The sequence below is a fragment of the Phyllobates terribilis genome, unplaced genomic scaffold (genome assembly GCF_046119375.1).
Source record: "Phyllobates terribilis strain yellow unplaced genomic scaffold, ASM4611937v1 Scaffold_8__6_contigs__length_399053987, whole genome shotgun sequence".
Classification (NCBI taxonomy): domain Eukaryota; kingdom Metazoa; phylum Chordata; class Amphibia; order Anura; family Dendrobatidae; genus Phyllobates; species Phyllobates terribilis.
In genome coordinates, this window is record NW_027362768.1 from 151,761,248 (window position 1) to 151,783,292 (window position 22,045).

The window sequence follows — 22,045 nt, forward strand, 5'->3', positions numbered from 1 at the left end:
GATTGGCCGGTCTCTTCAGGAATTTAACCCTGCTGTGTCCTGCAGAGATTAGGCTCCCCGGCCTATCCCGTGCCAAGAGGGTCTATATTAGGCAGCTCCTCCCACCAATCCTTGCCCGAACGTCGATTACTAGCAACTGTTTATGCATTCCACCATATTCTGATTCCCGTTAACGACCCGGCTTGTTCACCCGTCCTGTCTGACTGCTCTGCTCCTGATCTCGACTACGTGTATTGAACCTGTGCTGCCTGCCCTGACCTTGGATTGTCTGACCACTTCTTGCCTTTGCCCTCCTGTACCTTGTACCTACACCTTCCGGTCTGCTGCTGAGGTCCCGGGCACTGCCATGGAGTGATACCTGGTGTCTACCGGCAGCCCAGTCTATCCTCACCACCAGAGGCCCAAGTGAAGACCCAGTAGACATGTAGTCATGCCCCTCTAGGGTAAGCTTGGCCCGTGATGCAGTGAGTCCACACCCACCAGAGTTACATACAGCAGATTAAAAAAGGAAAAAGGAAAATACTCAGGAGAGCAGTGGAAAAAAAGTAAAATTATTAACTGGCCACTTTTGACCTAACTAAAGATCTTCTTTAAAGTGAAGATACGTGGACTTTTTCTTTAAATTTGAAGTGAAGTTGGTCACTTAGGAGTATAGAGTATAACTGTGTAACTGGTGTGTGATGGAAGCTTCCATAGAAATACACTGAGTAGAACAATTTGTGCGACTTCTAAACTTGCAACTTTTACGAGAGTAATGACCAAATCCATGTGATTTACTAGAAAAAAAAGCAAAAGTTGGGGTAAATACTATGTGCCAATCACAGACATAGCTAAAATACAATCAGTAGGGATGAAAAACAAACCGAATCCCAGAGAAAAAGAATCCTCTAAAACTTTTACTTCAGTCCACTGAAATGTACTACTACGAACCAAATGTCCTATTCAAAATCACGCTCCGTAAACCGATCCACTATAACAGTACAGAGAAATGATCCATCAGTCATAAGTCAACCAATAGCAATAATAGGGTATAAGGGGGATTGGCATTTATAAGTCTTCAAACCTCACCCGTCCATGTGGTCAGAGGAGAAAACACAGCGATTGCTTCAATGGTGGTCCTGGCAGCTGGGATGATGGCCATTATCAGGACCATTTCTGGTGCATGCTGCCTGCTGACTACTAATAATTATGACATCAGGCTAAATATTGGCTGATTTTCAGATCACTGAGTTACAGGGCGCTCTAAATTAGGTATTGATCTTGTCCTGGTTTTGGCAATAACCTAGCTTTTTTGACTACAGCCCCTGATGTAACTCTTCCCTGAGACTGGAATACAGGGGTTTTAGAGTTTATTAAGATCGGGATCCAAGACGTTTCTCCTTGCAGAGAGTGACATGTTAAGCCTGACATGCGGAGGTGAGGAGACTTTTAAGCCGCAATGCTCCTCTGGGAAATATGCAAATTGTCTCTTCCGAGAGGAAGTGGACAAGAACTCTAGTGCCACCTATAGGAAGTAACAATCCTACAAGTCAATATCGACTCTCTTACAAGCCTTGTCATACGAGTCTAAGAAAAGTTATTGGAAGGTGGACACTAAATTTTGTGGATAAGAATGGGTGAAAATATCGTCTAACACAGCCATACAAGCAATCTCTGTGATTTTTCCCTTTGACCACATGGACGTGTGAGTGTTGACGACTTATAAGTTCCATTCCCCTTTATACCCTATTATTGCTGTTAGTTGACATATGGTGGATGGATCACGTCCCAGTACTGGTTTAATGGATCAGTTACTGGAATGTGATTAGGAAAGGCCATTTTTTTTGCTAGTACTACATTTTAATGGATTGGAATAAAAGTTAAATGGAATCTGTCACCAGGTTTTTGCTACCTCATCTGAGAGCATTGTTATCTATAGACAGAGACCCTGATTCTAGAGATGTGTCACTTACTATGCTGATTAATGCAGTTTTGATTTCTCTGCTGCATATCTCCCAGTTCTCTGAATGCTGAGCTCTCCATAACCCCGCCCATACCACTGATAGGCAGCTTTCTGTGTACACTGTGCATAGGCAGAAAGTAGTGGGGTCGGGGTTGGACAACCTGGCAGCACATTTACTAGTCCACTAGTGATAATCTCCTGTTGATAAAACAGTTATTTTATAAAAACTACAGCAAGCAGCCCCCTCAGTGATACATTATTGGAATCAGGGTCTCTGTCCCTACATTATGCTGTTTTCAGATTAGGTAGCAACAACCTGGTGACTGATTCCCTTTAAAGAGAACCTGTCACCTTGAGAAACTCTATTTACCTGCAGATTACTCTTATATCAAGACCCCCATTCTAGGGACTGTGAGGGTCCAAACAGCGGGACCTCCATTAATCATTCATTTATTACCTATTCTGTGAGTTATTGTTGGGTAACCATCTTTATGCGACCTAGCATTTGCAATGGTGTCTCCTCCGCTAGTTTGGGCTATGACTAGGTGTATTACAGTAACATATGTTAACTTTAAATTACCTTGATGGTATATTTTTTTCAAAAAATTGTTATATTCCCCATTTTTGTTATTTGTAAATTGGCCTAAAATTACATTGTGTTAAAAGATGGAGGTTGACTTTAAAGGTAATGTTGTATGTTTCTTCGATGATAAAATAGAGGGTCTCAAAAAAAGCAAATCGCAAATTATTAAGCAATCTCTTTGCAGTAACGGGGAATGTATCACATTTGCTATTGTACTTATTGGGAAATGTTGAGACGAATCTGTAGATCTGATGGAATATTTTATATCTTGCTCCAACAGAAGACCAGTTTGGAGTTTTACATAGACATTCATGCCCATTCCACCATGATGAATGGATTCATGTATGGGAATATCTTCGAGCAAGAGGAGCTATTTCAGAGACAAGCCATTTTCCCTAAGATGCTCTGCCGAAATGCTGAGGACTTCTCTTTTGTAAGTATCGTCAACGTTCTTATTCTTATCGAGCCGTCAGAACAGGGGCTAAAACATCGCCTAACAAGCAGCGAGCCGTGCCATATTGTGTACTAAATGGTGTCAGGTACTGAGCTCATAAATTTTATACATCACAATTATTGGAAAACATTGGGAATTTAGACTGATCAACCTCCTGCTTAATATTGCGCAGGTCCCACGTGCAGCCAAAACAACTCTGACCTATCATGGATTGGTCAGGTCATGGATGGACACCTATCATGTCATGGATTTTACAGGACTATTGATGATGTCCTGGCACCAAGACATTGGCAGCAAATCCTTTAAAAGAGTGGGCAGCCTCAGACTGGTGATTCTTCTAATTTTCATCTTCAGGGTTGTGGGATCCCGGCATGTAGAGCAGAGTACGACAACCCTCCTTTGCTCACAATAAGGAGGATTGTGTGAACCTGATCTGCATGTCGGGATCCAGTGGTGTAACTAAAGTCTTATAAACCCCGGTGAAAAATTTGGACTGTTGCCCCCCCATCCTGAATAAATTGATTGTTCGGCAGCGTGTATTGTCACGCATGGAGCTGATGGGTCTCTGCGCCGCCATACACTTCAACTAGATGTGTGCCCGAGGATGCACATCCAGTTGAAGTCTCTGCTGGCATACCCTTACTCGCTGGGCCTGGTCATTGCGCCCCTGTCAGGGTCTCACAACACAAAAATTCAGACCTGAATTTTGCTCGAAAGTTGGGTCCTTTAGGGTGACACTTTTGTTAATAGGTGATGATTGGAGAGTTCCTCCTGTCTAAGGCTTCCCACTCTCTTGTCTTAAATAAAAATAGCAGCCTCAGACTGGTGATAGGTGCTCTATAAGTCCCTTAAATTCCAAGGTGCATCCTCCATGGATTAGACTTTTCCAGCACATCCCACACATGCTCAAACAGATTGAGATCTGGGGAATTTGGAGAACAAGTCATCACCTTGAAAACTTTGTCATATTCCTCATTGCTGTACAGTTTTTGCAATGTGGAAGGGCCATTATCCCATTGTAAGATGCCACTGCCATGTTGTTTTCTGTGCAATGTCACCAACATGAATGGCAGGACCCAAGGACTTTGTCCACAACATCACTCTGTATCTGCTGGCTTGTCTACTTTCCATGGTGCATCCTGGTACCGTCTTGTCTCCAGATTAGTAACAGACATGCGACCAGACGTTCACACGATGCAAAACGTGACTCATCAGACTAGAATAGACTTGTGCCATCATGGCGATCTACAAAGGACATGATATCATAGATGCAAAGCCAATGAACCAATGTGCTTCAGTGTTGAGATGTATTGAGTCACCCATTTATTGCAATTCATTACTATTGATCCTCCTGCAGGGTTTTTTGCTGCCAGATTCTAAATCTTCTCTTCAGACACAAGACACAAATTTCTGTTTGACTTAGGTCCATTCAGACTTCCATTTTTCATTTACAAGTTCTATCTTGTGCTTTCATAGATAGGATTCGTACCTAGTATAGTCTATGGAGGCTGTTCACGTGTCCAATCTTTTATTTTGGAGACCTAGTGGTGTGCGCGAAATCACTGAGACATGTCCGATATTGATCCATGAAGAAATCGCACAGCACATGGATGCCTTCTGAGTGCTGTCCGTTTATCACAGACTGATAGATAAGAGAATGTAGAGAAACTTTTTTTCAGAGAAAAACTAATGAAATTCTGTCCAAACTCTGATGAAAATCTAACCAAACTCGGACGGCACTCTGGTGAAACTCTGAACAATGCCACTGATGAAGCTACGACCGTTTTTCTCGTCCATGAAAAAAACGGACGTCTTAACGAGCCCTTATGCAAATTTTTGCCCTTGAAAACCTGTACGTTTTTTAAAGGGGTTTTGGAAAACTCCTGTCCTCTGTTCTTTACTCACCCTCCCTGGGTCCAGCGCTGACTCTCAACAGCTGCTCCCAGTGTCCGTTATTGTCTGCAGAGCTGACATCACGTTGACAGCGCTGCAGCCAATAACTGAGCTCAGCAGCTCTGCCTAGGTTGACAGCATGAGCAGCTGAAAGCTGCTGAGCTCACTGATTGGTTGCAGCGCTGTCTCCGTGACGTCAGCTCTGTAGACAATAACAGACAATGGGAGCGGCGACTGATACACAGCGTTAGACCTTGGGGCAGGAAATGCTTTAATCTGAACTTATTAAAAATTCTGTGCTGATTAATATAATATATCTTTGATGCAAAGCTCCAAACACCCTGCATAGACATAGATTGAATGCATAACATTCCGGCTGCCCGCCGCCACCACTAGAGGGAGCATTCTGCGTACAGTTACACATTAAAACCCAATGTGACAGTATGGTGCCTCTAGTGTTCGCTGCAGGTAGTGAACATGATACCTTTTACATTTATAAATTTGTGCATGAGATTTGAAGCTCTTTATCTGAAAAAAAAGGAGCTTAGAATGCTATAAAGATGCATAAAAAAATCAGCACAGAATTATTTTCCATCTTTTTAATAGGGATCAACTGATAACAATTTTGTGTTACTTTACATGCAGCAGATTTCGTTTTTCACATGGGCAAGATATAAGACGTTGCATTTAGGAACTGCTGCTGTTTTCTTTTTTTATTATTGTTCATCAAAACTTTGGTGAAATAATAACGAGAAAAGAAAAAAAAAACACGAAGGTCATTGTGACCTAAAATAGCCGAGTCTGCAAACTTCAGGAGACATAATAAAAAAAGGACCATTTGCCTGATGGAAAGTAATAGAAGAGTTCTCATCAATGAGGCAGGCATACAGTAAATGGTTTTATTTCACTGTTTTCAGTATTACAAAGCCTTACTGCCTTCTATACAGCGCCAGTGGAAAAGCAATAATACTGTAATTATAGGGCCTCTTTAACGCACCCATTTTGCTGATTACATTTCTTTCCTATGTACGGGAGCAATATTGGTCCGACTGCGGGACCTCGGCCAATTTCCATTTTATTTTCTCCACATTATAAAAACTATTATTTTTATTGACTATCACAGGGAAAATTCACCTGATCTTCACTCCGAGAAAAATAAATATTCTTACCGATTTCTTAAAGAAAAATACTCCCAGGCGTTATGCGAGTGGTAACTAATTCTCATTAGACCTGGTGCACCCAATGGGTTGGGCCGGCAGAAAATGTAACATCGTGAGGTTTTGTCATAAATCGGCACACTTTTGCTCTGCATGTCTTTAGATACTGTAAGGCAGCGCTAGTCATCATGCTGGGGGACACTCGCTTCACCGGGTCAATTAAAGCACACATGCAACGACTTTCCGGTATTTCACAATTCAGCAGTTTATTACACTTCATAACTGCTTGTAACCGAGTCCATCTCAGTGGCTCGCCGACATATTACACATATAATGTCCAAGAGCCTTTCCAGTGACAGATATGTCCACTTGGCTCCAGATACAGCCTTCAGCAAGGTAACAACATAAATGTCCACATCAAGTAGTGTTTTTACCTTTGCCGGGTCGTAGCTGCTTCAGTCAGATTTGTTCTGCCACCGCTGTGGCTTTTTACGGCTTCCCAGATGGGGGTCTCCAGCCCTCGTACCCTCAAAGGCTACTGGTATGTTTACACACATAACATCCAGCCTCTGCCTTCCAGGACTCTTGTCTTCCAAGCCTCTTGCCCTCCAAGGCTACTGGCATCTCTTACACATAAGGATCCAGCCTCTGCCTTTCAGGCTTCACTAGGCCTCACTAGGCCTCACTAGGCCTCACACTCTAACAGTGTCCCACTCAGGGAACAGGCCTCACACCTTTCACACACTGTCTCAAAACTACCAGGGTTTATACAGTGGTGGCCAAAATTATTGGCACCCCTGCAATTCTGTCAGATAATACTCAGTTTCTTCCAAAAAATGATTGCAATCACAAATTCTTTGGTATTATTATCTTCATTTAATTTGTCTTCAATGAAAAAACACATAAAGAATTGTCCTAAAGCCAAATTGGATATAATTCCACACCAAACCTAAAAAAGGGGGTGGACAAAAGTATTGGCACTGTTTGAAAAATCTTGTGATGCCTCTCTAATTCGTGTAATTAACAGCACCTGTAACTTACCTGTGGCACCTAACAGGTTTTGGCAATAACTAAATCACACTTGCAGCCAGTTAACATGGATTAAAGTTGACTCAACATCTGTCCTGTGTCCTTGTGTGTACCACATTGAGCATGGAGAAAAGAAAGAAGACCAAAGAACTGTCTGAGGACTTGAGAAACCAAATTGTGAGGAAACATGAGCAATCTCAAGGCTACAAGTCCATCTCCAAAGACCTGAATGTTCCTGTGTCTTCCGTGCGCAGTGTCATCAAGAAGTTTAAAGCCCATGGCACTGTGGCTAACCTCCCTAGATGTGGATGGAAAAGAAAAATTGACGAGAGATTTCAATGCAAGATTATCCACCATCCGCACAAAGAACCTCGACTAACATCCAAACAAGTTCAAGCTGCCCTGCAGCCCAAGGGTACAACAGTGTCAACCCCTACTATCCGTCGGCGTCTGAATGAAAAGGGACTGTATGGTAGGATACCCAGGAAGACCCCACTTCTTACACCGAGACATAAAAAAGCCAGGCTGGAGTTTGCCAAAACTTACCTGAGAAAGCCTAAAACGTTTTGGAAGAATGTTCTCTGGTCAGATGAGACAAAAATAGAGCTTTTTGGGAAAAAGCATCAAAATAGAATGTACAGGATAAAAAAAGAGGCATTCAAAGAAAAGAACACGGTCCCTACAGTCAAACATGGCGGAGGTTCCCTGATGTTTTGGGGTTGCTTTTCTGCCTCTGGCACTGGACTGCTTGACCGTGTGCTTGGCATTATGAAGTCTGAAGACTACCAACAAATTTTGCAGCATAATGTAGGGCCCAGTGTGAGAAAGCTGGGTCTCCCTCAGAGGTCATGGGTCTTCCAGCAGGACAATGACCCAAAACACACTTCCAAAAGCACTATAAAATGGTTTGAGAGAAAGCACTGGAGACTTCTAAGGTGGCCAGCAATGAGTCCAGACCTGAATCCCATAGAACACCAGTGGAGAGATCTCAAAATGGCAGTTTGGAGAAGGCACCCTTCAAATATCAGGGACCTGGAGCAGTTTTCCAAAGAAGAATGGTCTACAATTCCAGCAGAGCATTGTAAGAAACTCATTGATGGTTACCGGAAGCGGTTCTTCGCAGTTATTTTGGCTAAAGGTTGTGCAACCAAGCATTAGGCTGAGGGTGCCAATACTTTTGTCTGGCCCATTTTTGGAGTTTTGTGTGAAATGATCAATGATTTGATTTTTGCTTCAATCTCTTTTGTGTTTTTTCATTGAAGACAAATTAAATGAAGATAATAATACCAAAGAATTTGTGATTGCAATCATTTTCAGGAAAAAACTGAGTATTATGTGACAGAATTGCAGGGGTGCCAATACTTTTGGCCACCACTGTATATCCTCCAGTGCACACACAGGACCTGTGCTGATGTCACAGTCATGTGATCAGACCTTCTGTGTGCACAAGACCTGTGCTGATGTCACAGTCATGTGATCAGTCACCTGAGGGGGAGGTACATGGTCAGCCAAAACACACCCTGGACCATTACAGTAATGCCGCAAGCCGCTGCATTACAATACTCGGTGCATAAATTTGCCTTCTAATTAACACTTTGTTTTAGGCTTTAATGGTCAGATATATATATTTTTTAGTTGTTGCCTCTTTGCAGTTCAGCAGCCAAGAATGTCTATTTCATTCACTGGGAAGGAAGATTTGTGAACGATCCGCGTGGCTGGTGAACAATGTAATAGATCCAAGTCCAGACAAGTGGTAATAGCGGTTTCTTTAGTTGGTCGACGCGATTCGAAGAACTACAGACTTCTTCACCAGGACAAAAAAAAACATAGTTTGGCGCTAATATTTGGATTCAAATATTGGCGCCAAAGAGCACGGTTGGAAGGCAAAATATATTTTATTGGGCCCTTAAACTAGCTAATTAAAGATGAGAGAATAAATTCGCTGGACACTTTGTCCAGCCGTCGGGTCAGTAGTCAATGGCCACTAGACGGGAGCTTTAGGAACCACCTCCTACCTGCAGACACCCTCGGATCCTCTTTTGATTAGCCGGCTTGGTTAATCAAAAGAGGAGCCTGAGGTGCTCAACGCTCCAGTCCAGTGGCCATGAAATACTGACCTGTCCACCGGACCTAGGTCCAGTGAATTGATTCTCTTATCTCTACAGCTAGCTTACATTAATTGTCCTGGAAAGCTCAGCCGATGACAGTTGTTGATGAAAAAACCTTATACAAAGATCAAAAACAATATTACCGCAATACAGTGTTCATATAGCGGTAAATACCAGTTCAGCCGGCCATATGAGAAATTACTGTTAGATTACTGCTATGATTCACAGGACCTGATCGAACGGCCATATCAGTAATCTATGGTCATTGAACAGGATCCCTGAGAACAGCCTCCTACCTGACGGCATCTCAGCTCTTCTTTGGATTAGCCGGCTTGGCACAATGTCACTGGTGGGTGACGCCGCAACAATATCATCTCACCAGGCCAGAAATCAAATTAAGAGCCAGAGAAGCTGAGAGGTAGTAGGTGATCGTCCAACTGCCACTGACCCAGGTCCTGTGAATCGATTCACGGCAACTCAAATTACAGTACAGTTATATACAGTGTTCACTTTTCTGTCTTTTCCATCTGATCCAGACCATCATGACGACTTCTTCCAGAAACAATTTTAAACTCCTCCTTGACACTTGGAAAAGTTCTTTAGAAGTTTAACAACCTCTTTAGTTTTCAAAGATATGCAGCAAATTTGCACAAACAATTTTGTGCTAATATTTTGGGACATAAAGAAATCTTTATAATCCAAGAACGAACCACCTGGAGACATTTGGCACATATTCAGACAGAAGTTTGCACCATTTAACTGTTGCACAGAATTAGTAAATGTACCCCCAATGTTTTCTATTCGTGAATGAGCCCTTTGCAAAATTAGATGATGATGAAACCCATCAAGGTATGACTGACTATTTTGAAGGGAAAAATAAATGCCTGAAATCTGCAAACTGTGTGCACACATTTCTACATCAAGCCTTAATCATGCACTATATAGAAATAAAAAAGATTATGAAGCTAAGCAATTTCCATTAGTGAGTGCAGGTTGCTTCTGGGCCTGCCAGGCATCCACTGCGTTGGCCATAATTGACTGTCTCCCAGCCTTAGCCAAGCTGAGAAACAATGTTCTATTAACCACTGACAGACACATTGAAAAGATTACTCTCCTTAAAGCATCTGTCAGCACTGATTGATTTACCAAGCACTGTGGACTGAAAAGGTTTCAAGTGCAGATACAATTTTGTAGGCATTTATCACACCAAACTAAAAAGAAATCCAGATTATATTAATAATGCACAGGGCTTTCACATGCAAACCGGGCAGATCGAGTTAATAACTTGTTTGCCGTGAAATGGGATTCACTTTGGAGATGGTTTCATTTATCTGAATCTCCCCTAAATGAGTCACAGCTCAAAGGGATTTAGTTCTGCGGCTTAAGAATTGAATCTGGGCTAAGCAACAGGTTCAGGAAATCAGGTTCTGTCTTACATAAACACAACCGGCGCCCGGAGGGTTCAACTGGTCTTAGAATTTTTGCAACTAAATTGATATAAAAGCAAAATATAGTTAGTAGACTACCAGACACAGTGACATTCGTGTCATGTAACATTTCATTGTTGAGACATTCTTGCCTCATATTGGGACACCGATCCTACATTTGGGACTTATAGCTTATGCACACAGCCTTAATATAGTGCTATTTTGCATTGAGTCGTAAATAGGTTGACGTGAAGGTGCCTGAGCCCACTATTGTATATCCGTATGACTCCAACATCTTAGGGCTCATTCACACATCCAATTTTCTTACGTACAAAAAAAAACGGAACAATTATTTTGAATAGACTCTGATCAGAGTTTGATCAGAGTGTGGTCCTCCACCCTTTCCTTCCTGACATTTCAAGTGTGGTCCGATTTTCTTATAGACCTGGTGACCAATTTTGATCTAACCCTTGGATCAAAACTGGACTCATCTCCATGGTTTTCCGCTGACCTCTCGGTCCACGAAAAATCATGGACATGTGAATGGCCCTATAAACTATCACAGGTGTGCGTAGCGCTATCCATGAGAAACACGGATAGCACTGATACGAGAAAATCGAACTTGTGAATGAACCCTTATGACATTTCTTCTCTTTGATTCTATGGTCATATATCATTTTAGGATGTTTCCTTAGAGATTTTAAAGGGTTTTCCAGTGGAACTTTTTTCCCAAACTGCTTATACTGGTCCAAAAAATGAAATAAACAATACTTTATTATTATTACCGACCCTCTAGCTCCATTCTTACACTAACCTGGTCATCAATGATTTTTACTTCCTGGTCTCATCTCAAAACACTCAAGTGGTCAAACAGTTTCCCACCTCAGTTAGTCAGTGATTTCCTGCCATTTACTATGCACAGACACAGAACCAAGAAGTAGAGACCAGAGAGGATTGGGTAAAAGGGGTATTCCCATTTCATACACTTATGGCATGTCAAAGCTTCTAGGACACTATAAGTGGAGGTTTCTCATGGTCAATTTACGAAATTATACTAATCTCAGTTTGTGTCCATAAAGAAAAAATATAAAGAATCATCCTATGCTGGGTGCCACATGAGAAGGTGACGAAGAAGTCACAATGCATATAAGACTTCGGTGGGTGATTACAAGACTTCATATAGTTTGAGAGGACCAATGTTTTGGTCCTGAGTAGCGATGATTGAATCTTTTGAAATTTGAATTTGATATGTTTGTTGAATTTTCCCAACATTTTTAATTCTCACATTTTTCATTTTTTGTTGCAAAGCATCCAGTTGCCCTGAAAACATATGTAATACTTTCAGGTCACCGAGGGCTGTGTCCAAGCCCTCTGAAGCTGTTTAAAACAAATACAGACTTAGAAATGTCAAAGTGACATCATCATAGATACGGATGTTCATAGCGTAGAACATGACAAATTAAAAATGGTCGAAAAAGTAGTTATTTATGATCAGACAGACCATTCTTTGCACTGACTCAGACTGGCGGTGTCGCTGTCAGGGGTAACATCATCATGCTGTGACTGAGACGAGTTATGTGCCATAGATTCCATAACACTCTCTGCTTTATCCCCACTAATATGCTTGCCAGAGGCAAAGGATGGCTGGTGCCAGTTTTGGTGGTGGTGTTTCTGCTGCTGCTAGTGGTACCCATATTCTTGCCCATACTATGTTTTTTTTTGTTGCTTTTTTTACACTACCTTTCAATTGCCCTTGCCACTTTTTTTTACCATGTATATTGAATAACACTATGTTTAACTTTTGACCATCTTTTCAACCCCAATTATTCAACCCTTGCCAAAAAGGATGTAACAAGAAATGCCAGGTATGGTAGGTAGGTACACGCAGTGGCAGATACAGACAGAAGAGGGCCCATGTGCAAGAGCAGTACATAGGCCCTTTGCAATCAATAGCTCATCATAATACACAATTGCAGTGGCTTTGAAGGTAGTGGCCCCCTTACCTTTGGGCCTCTGTGCGGCTGCTCAGGTTGCACCAATCGAATGTTCGCAACTGGGTACATGCGTGAAAAGCAAAATGTGGCAGTAGGCCTAAGTATAGGTGTGGCATGAAAAGATGTCAAATTAGACAAGTAAAACAGATGTGCAAAAACAGACATGCACAGTTAAATGTCTACATTTTTTTAAACATTTTTATTCTATTTTTTGACAAAATTCAATCCCCTTCCCAAAAATTATATGACAAGAAATGCCAGATAGGTACACAACCAAAAAGTCAGCACCTGCAATAAAACACTATATTGGTATAATCACTATTGCTGAGCTGTGAGCTCTGACTTCCTCTCACTATCGTAAAATCTCACTAAAATGTCTGCTTCATTCTCTGCCTCTGCTTTTATACAGGCTAGGATAGTCTCTCCTCATTGGCTATGCTATATCATGTGATAGCTACAAAGCATTATGGGAAAGGCCGTGTGGTCGCGCCTGATGTCATGTCACCCTTCTTTTTCTAATGCAATCTTTGTCAATGTGCAAAAAATTCAGCAGGCATTTTTGGAGAGATTCGCGCAAATCAAATAGCAAATTGTTCAAATTCACTGGGACCTGTGAACTTCATAAAATGCGTTTCAATTGTGATTTGCATTGAATTGATTTAAACACCTTTAAAATTGGAGTCTGAGAGCTCAATGTAACTAATATAGGAGTGGCAATGTGGGAACAGGGTTGGACTATTTCACCAGAATACCAGAGGATACAGTAAGCACAGCCTCTGATATAATCATGGGCCTCAGAGGTCTAGCTGAAGACTACACCATTTGAAGGTGACTTTGGAGGGAATCATGTGTCACTAGCAAGGACGTACATAGGAATCATGGGGCCCATAGCAGAAGTTTTAATTGGGCCCCACCCCCCCAAAAAAAAATTGCCGGGGTCACAGAAGAGCAGATCTCACAACTTTCCAGCCTTTACATAGTAATTTTCCTCCTGCTGAAGTCGTAGATTCCTATTTCATTGCCTCCATAAAGTGTGATGCCAACAAAAGTGCCCCCCAAACACAGTATGATACCCCCATGGTGCATTCCTCCACATGCGCAGTATAATGACCCTACTGTACCCCACCTCAAATCCCAACGCAAAGTGTGGTGACCCCAACACAGTATAATCCCCCAACTGTGACCCCCACACAGCCCTCCATGCACTATAATGTGCCTTCATACAGTATAATGGCCACACACAAACCTTCACACCTCACAGAGTATAATGCACTCCCCATGGTCCTCCATACAGTATAAGACACTCCCCATGGTCCTCCAAACCGTACAATTCACTCTCCATGGTCCTGCACACAGTACAACACACTCCCCATGGTCTTGCACACAGTACAATGCACTCCCCATGGTCCCCCATACAATATAATGCACTCGCCATAGTCCTCCATATAGTATAATGCACTCCCCATGGCCCTGCACACAGTATAATGCACTCCCCATGGTCTTGCACACAGTATAATGTACTCCCTATGATCCTCCACACAGTTTAATGCACTCCCCATGGTCCTCCATGCAATATAATGCATTCCCCACGGTCATTCACACAATTTAATGCACTTCCCATGGCCCTCCACGCAGTATAATGCACTCCCCATGGTCCTCCACACAGTATAATGCACTCCCCATGATCCTTCACACAGTTTAATGCACTCCCCATGGTCCTCCTTGCAATATAATGCACTCCCAATGGTCCTCCACACAGTATAATGCACTCCCCATGGTCCCCCATACAATATAATGCACTCCCCATGGTCCTCCACACAGTATAATGCACTCCCCATGGTCCTCCATGCAGTATAATGCACTCCCCACGGTCCTCCACACAGTATAATGCACTCCCCATGGTCCTGCACACAGTATAATGCATTCCCCATGATCCTCCACACAGTTTAATGCACTCCCCATGGTCCTCCTTGCAATATAATGCACTCCCCATGGTCCTCCACACAGTATAATGCACTCCCCATGGTCCCCCATACAATATAATGCACTCCCCATGGTCCTCCACACAGTATAATGCACTCCCCATGGTCCTGCACAGAATATAATGCACTCCCCACATTCCTCCATATAGTATAATGCACTTGCCATGGTCCTGCACACAGTATAATGCACTCCCCATATTCCTCCATATAGTATAATGCACTCACCATAGTAACATAGTAACATAGTAACATAGTAACATAGTAACATAGTTTGTAAAGCCGAATAAAAACTTGCGTCCATCAAGTTCGACCTGTTAGTTCTGTAATTGCTAAAGTTGATCCAGAGGAGGGCAAAAACCCCAAATGATTTGGCCAATCTTCACCTGAGGAAAAATTCCCTCCCGACTCTGAAACCAGCAGTCAGAATAAATCCCTGTATCAACCTACTATTTTATTTTATTTTTAAGTATATGCTGAAATCTGCCTGGTATCTAGAAATGCATCCAGTCCCCGCTTGAACTGGTGTAGTGAATCCGACATTACCGTCTCCTCACTCAGTGAATTCCATATTCTCACTGCTCTTACCGTAAAGAACCCCTTCCTATGCTGGTGCTGAAACCTTTTCTCTTCCAGTCTTAGTGAGTGCCCTCTTGTTACCGTAATATCCCTCCTTTTGAACAAATCCCGGGCAAGATCTCTATACTGTCCCCTAACATATTTGTACACATTTATTATGTCCCCCCTCAACCTTCTCTTTTCCAGGCTGAATAGTCCTAGTTTTGCCAACCTCTCTGGGTATTGCAGTCCCTCCATTCCCTTTATTAATTTTGTTGCCCTCCTTTGTACCTTTTCAAGCTCATTTATATCCTTTCTATATATTGGGGCCCATAACTGAGCACAATATTCCAAGTGTGGTCTGACCAGTGCTTTGTACAGTGGAAGAACAATGTTCTCATCCTTTGCAGCTATACCTTTTCTGATACATCCCATTACTCTGTTTGCCCTTACAGCAGCGGCCTGACTTTGGGCACTCCAATTTAGTTTGCTATCAATCAAGATGCCCAAGTCCTTCTCCATCTCTGAATTCCCCAATGATTTCCCATTCAGTGAGTACTGGTGACTTCCATTTTTCCTTCCCATATGTATGACCTTACATTTCTCCTCGTTAAACCTCATTTGCCATTTAATGCTCCACCTACCCAGCTTATCCAAATCCCTCTGTAGGTCTGCACTGTCCTCTTTTGTATTAATTGTTTTACATAACTTTGTGTCATCTGCAAATATTGATATTTTACTATTTATCCCATTGACTATGTCGTTAATAAAGATATTAAATAACATTGGGCCTAGTACAGACCCCTGTGGTACCCCACTAGTGACGCTTACCCAATCTGAGTATATTCCATTTATAACCACCCTCTGCCTTCTATCCTTTAGCCAGTTAGCTACCCACTTGCAGACATTTTCCCCCAGCCCCATCATTCTCATTTTGTATACCAACCTATTATGTGGCACGCTATCGAACGCTTTTGAGAAGTCGAGATACACGACATCCACTGGTTCCCCCTGATCTACTCGAGAGCTAACCTCCTCGTAGAAGTCAATCAGGTTTGTTTGGCAGGAGCGATTCCTCATGAATCCATGTTGGTTCGGGATTAAAAGATTATTAGCATCAAGATGCTCCGTAATTGCCTCTTTAATGAAGCTTTCAAAAATTTTGCCCACAACGGACGTCAGACTCACCGGCCGATAGTTTCCGGCGTCACTTTTCGCTCCCTTTTTGAATATTGGCACTACATTCGCCTGTCGCCAATCAAGTGGTACAGACCCAGTCTCAACAGAGTCCTTAAATATAAGATATAACGGTCTGTCTATCACATTACTTAGTTCCCTTAGTACCCGTGGGTGTATGCCATCAGGTCCTGGTGATTTGTTTATTTTAATGTTACTGAGGCGTTTCTGTACCCCAGCTTGGGTTAGATTTGTCATACTTAGTGGAGGATTAAGTTTGTCACTTCTCATTTCTCCTGTTAGTTCGATTTCCTTTGTGAAAGTTGTCGAAAAAAAATTATTTAATAGATTAGCTTTATCCTCATCTTTCTCTATGATTTTGCCTTCCTCACTTTTTATCGGTCCAATATTATCCAATTTAATCCTTTTACTATTTATATACGTAAAGAACAGTTTGGGATTTGATCTACTTTCCCTAGCAATACGTCTCTCTGTTTCCTCCTTCGCTATTTTTATTTGTTTTTTACAGGTTCTCGTTATTTCCTTGTAACACATTAGTGCCTCCTTAATGTTTTCATCTTTTAATCTCTTGAATGCCTCTTTTTTGCTATTTAACGCCCCTTTTACGTTCTTGTTCAACCATATTGGTTTCCTCTTATTTCTGGCCCTTTTATTCCCATACGGTATATATCTCTCGCAATGAGTATTCAGAATTCTTTTGAAGGTTTCCCATTTACTATTCGTATTCCTTTGATTAAGAACTTTGTCCCAGTCAATAAGTTGAAGGCTTTCTTTCAGCTGATCAAACTTCGCCCTCCTAAAGTTTAATGTTTTTGTTGTTCCCTTATTGATAACCCTACTGAAGGGCATTTTGAAGTCGATAATATTATGGTCGCTATTACCTAGGTGCCCCCCTATCTGTACCTCAGTTATTCTATCAGGCCTATTAGTCAATATTAAGTCCAACACGGCCTTCCCTCTCGTTGGTTCCTGCACTAGTTGGGAGAGATAATTATCCTTAATATTTGTCAAGAACCTTTTTCCTTTCTGAGATCTACAGGTTTCTGTTTCCCAGTCAATATCCGGGTAGTTGAAATCCCCCATTACAATCACTTCATTATGTTTTGCTACTTTGTCTATTTGTCCTAATAGCAGATTCTCATTCTCCTCTGTTATATTGGGTGGCTTATAGCAGACCCCCAGTAATATTTTATCATTATTTTTAGTTCCCTCTATCTCTACCCACATGGACTCGACCCCCTCTTCTCCCTCTCCTATATCTTCCCTTAGTCTGGGTTTTAGACATGACTTTACATATAAGCAGACTCCTCCGCCTTTCCCCTGTTTCCGTTCCCTTCTAAATAAACTATAATCTAATAAATTTACCGCCCAGTCGTAGCTATCGTCTAGCCAAGTCTCTGTTATACCTACGATGTCATACCTCTCCTCCGATATAAGCGCCTGCAGCTCATCCGCCTTATTGGTCAGGCTTCTTGCGTTGGTCAGCATGCAAGATAAAACTTTGGGGTTATTTAGCATCCTATTCTTCTCTAACGATCTAACTGTACTATCCCCACCCCCCTCTCCACCCTCATTATATTCACTTCTCCCCTTCCCCCTTGCTTGCCTCACATCCCACCTATTTCCTTGGTTCCCCCCCCCCGTCTCTAGTTTAAAAACTCCTCCATGGTCCTGCACACAGTTTAATGCACTCCTCATGGTCCTCCACGCAGTATAATGCACTCCCCATGGTCCCCCATACAATATAATGCATTCCCCATAGTCCTCCATATAGTATAATGCACTCGCCATGGTCCTGCACACAGTATAATGCACTCCCATGATCCTCCACACATTTAATGCACTCCCCATGGTCCCACATACAATATAATGCACTCCCCATAGTCCTCCATATAGTATAATGCACTCCACATGGTCCTGCACACAGTATAGTGCTCTCCATATGGTCCTGCACGCAGTATAAGGCACTCCCATGGTCCTGCACACAGTATAGTGCTCTTCGCGTGGTCCAGCACACAGCACAATGCACTCTCCATGGTCCTGCACCCAGTACAATGCACTCCCCATGGTCCTGCACACAGTATTATGGACTCCCCATGGTCTTCAACACAGTAAAATACAGCCCCCACCATAGGGTAAAATGCAGCCCCCACCATAGGATAAAATGCAGCCCCCAATAGGGTAAAATGCAGCCTCTCCCACAGGGTAAAATGCAGCCCGCCACACTAGGGTAAAATGCAACCCGCCACCATAGGGTAAAAATGAAGCCCCCCAATAGGGTAAAAATGAAGCCCCCAGTATTATCAGTACTCACTGATTTAAAAAAATAAAAATAAATACATACTTACCGCTCCTCGTTCCCGCTGCTTCAGTCTCTGCAGCGCGTCTATCTCATCACCTCAGCAGCTGCCAGCTCCACTGTCTGACACAGCGTGGTGTTGTGAAGTAATGTTATGATGCCGCTGCGTCAGACGCAGAGGAGGAATGATGGGAGAGGGCAGGGCCGGCTCCAGGTTTTCGTGGGTCCCAGGCGAAAGAGTCTCAGTGGGCCCCTTTTACACATACCATGATTCTTAATACACAGATACGTCAGAGAAATATAGGTATAGCACAGTATGGGATAAATATGAATAACCATGCCGTGCCGTAAATAAGCCCTACACTGTACCCCCGGAATAAATAATTGCCCCTCACTGTGTTCTTTGCACAATAATGACCTCCACATTGTCTCTATTATGTTATATAGTGTCCACACTGTTACCTCCTATAAAATATTCCCATCATAATGTTACACTTTTTTTTTCTTACTATGACTACCACCACTGTGCCCCTTGGTGAACTACAACTGCCACATTGTCCATTATGAGATATACCCAAAAAACCATCCTTCTTTATGAACTATGACCTCCACATTGTTTTCCCCCAATGCTGACCCCCCACTATGCTCCACTCCATATTGAGCCACCTCTTCACACTGTCCCTTTACTTCTTGCTGATCCACCTCTTTACACTGTATTTCCAATGCTGCCAATTCTCCATTATAATCTCAATACTGCCCCTCCTTCATAGGCAGACCTCATATTGCCTGATCTCCAGTCACAGACTCCCCATATTGATCCATCTGTACACCTAGTTCCCCCTATACTGCCCAATCTCCACACCGAATCCTCACATATTGCCCCAACTCCATACAGAGCCGCCTCCCATTCTACCCAATCTCTATATTGAGCCCTCCATAATTATTTCCACACAGTGACCCCCAACACTGCTCCATCTTCATATAGCGTTCCCCTATACAGCCACATTGCCATAGTCCCCTTATACTGCCTAATATCCATATTGAGCCCCCTATACTGCCCCATCTCCACCCAAAGACCCCATCTCTGACCCATCTGTATATATATAGAGCCCCCAATACTGCCCAATTGCCATACTAAACTCCATATACTGCCCCATTTCCACACAGAGTCCCCCTATACTTTCCCATCTCCATATAGAGCCCCTTATCCTGCCCCATCTTGATACAGAGCACACTATACTGCTCCATCTCAATATAGGCTGATATGGAGATATGAACTGAGAATTGTGTGTGGGAGAGACAACTGATGACTGAATGAGTTGGGGTTTTACGATGTCAATGTCTTCAGCTCCTCGAGAGCTTACCATCTCCTGGCTGCTGCACCCACGCTGTCCAGTCCTCTGCGGCACTTTCATGACGTCTACGGTGTGATGAGCTGGCTTCATGATGCTGTACGTTGGGCAGGGAGAAGACCCCGGAAGTGCCAGCGCTGAGTGGTGGTGCGGGCCCTGGGAGAGGAAGTGTCACATGACGCTCCCTCCTCCATCAATGCTTTCAACTCAACTGTATCATGCCGATACAGTTGAATGCGGAGCAGAGGTGGTGGAGGCCCGATGCGGGGGGTGCATGGTGCAGGCGACTGCTATGGGCCCCCCCCAGCTCACGGGCCCCATAGCAGTCTCGTGGCCTGCCACCATTGGCAGTGCGCCAATGGTCACTCGGGTTGGGGATGATTCACAAATAACCTACTGGATCCTTTAAATGTCCTATGTGTACAATGATTGACACTAATGTTACAATGCAATCGTAAGTTGATTTTGTTATATGTTGTATGGATGACGGGTGGACTTCGAGACCTTGGGATCATTATCTCATGTGGGCTCAAGGAACTAGAGTCCAACCCTGCAGACAGAAGATAGGCAGACTGTGGTTTCTGTAGTTTCAGGGCTGGTTCTTGCCATTGTATAAACCATATTTGCCAAGGCTCCCAGAACATCCAGAAAAAGAGATAGCTACTAGGCTCCCCAAAGAATCTAGTGGTTGAGACAATCTGAAACTTCCCTGAAGAGATCAAAGGAATTGCATATTTAGGGGCGGCAAGAACCGACGCATAGATGAAGTGGGGAATAGGTGTGGAAGTGTCTTGGCCTCCATTGGGTAGCGTGACTATGGTCAAAAATTACTGTCTCCGGGATTAGTTGGCAAATGTGGCATTAGGTCACTGTTGGGGCACTTTCTTTAGGCACTGGTTGACATTGGTGGTGCTTATGGAATGGAATTATATTTCCAATGTGGTTGGTGTTTTTTGGGGGCACTGCATTATATAATATATGGGAACTCTTGGCAGTAACATAATGCGGGTGCATTATACTACAGTATATGGAGGACTATGGGGGTGCATTATACTGTATGGAGCACTATGGAGGGACATTATACTATAGGAAGGACTATGGGCTGTGCAATAAACTTCTGCTATGGGGCCCTATGACTTCTATGTATGTCCCTGGTCAGTATAATGGTTTACTTTTTTCAATACATTAAAAAACAGCAGCAGAACGGAGGACATATAGCAGGAAGGGGGATATACAGTCATATGAAAAAGTTTGGGCACCCCTATTAATCTTAAGCTTATTGTTTTATAAAAATTGGTGTTTTTGCAACAGCTATTTCAGTTTGATATATGTAATAACTGTTGGACACCGTAATGTTTCTGCCTTGAAATGAGGTTTATTGTACTAACAGAAAATGTGCAATCTGCATTCAAACAAAATTTGACTGGTGCATAAGTATGGGCACCCTTATCATTTTCTTGTTTTAAATACTCCTACCTACTTTTTACTGACTTACTAAAGCACTTTTGTTGGTTTTGTAACCTCATTGAGCTTTGAACTTCATAGCCAGGTGTATGCAATCATGAGAAAAGCTACTTAAAGTGGCTACTTGCAAGTTGTTCTCCTGTTTGAATCTCCTCTGAAGAGTGGCATCATGGGCTCCTCAAAACAACTGTCAAATGATCTGAAAACAAAGATTATTCAACATAGTTGTTCAGGGGAAGGATACAAAAAGCTGTCTCAGAGATTTAACCTGTCAGTATCCACTGTGAGGAACATAGTAAGGAAATGGAAGAACACAGGGACAGTTCTTGTTAAGGCCAGAAGTGGCAGGCCAAGAAAAACATCAGAAAGGCAGAGAAGAAGAATGGTGAGATCAGTCAAGGACAATCCTCAGACCACCTCCAGAGAGCTGCAGCATCAACTTGCTGCAGATGATGTCACTGTGCATCGGTCAACTATACAACGCACTTTGCACAAGGGGAAGCTGTATGGGAGAGTGATGCGAAAGGAGCCGTTTCTGCAAGCACGCCACAAACAGAGTCGGCTGAGGTATGCAAAAGCACATTTGGAGAAGCCAATTTCTTTTTGGAA

General features: G+C 42.8%; 1 protein-coding gene across 1 annotated transcript in view; it reads left to right on the top strand.

The window, feature by feature from the left end:
- AGBL4 (AGBL carboxypeptidase 4) overlaps positions 1–22,045 on the top strand; it is a 2,899,935-nt gene that overhangs the window by 2,604,530 nt on the left and 273,360 nt on the right. The window contains exon 10 of the mRNA XM_073642636.1: positions 2,806–2,958. Coding sequence (XP_073498737.1) covers positions 2,806–2,958 — 153 coding nt within the window. The remainder of the gene's footprint in view (positions 1–2,805; positions 2,959–22,045) is intronic.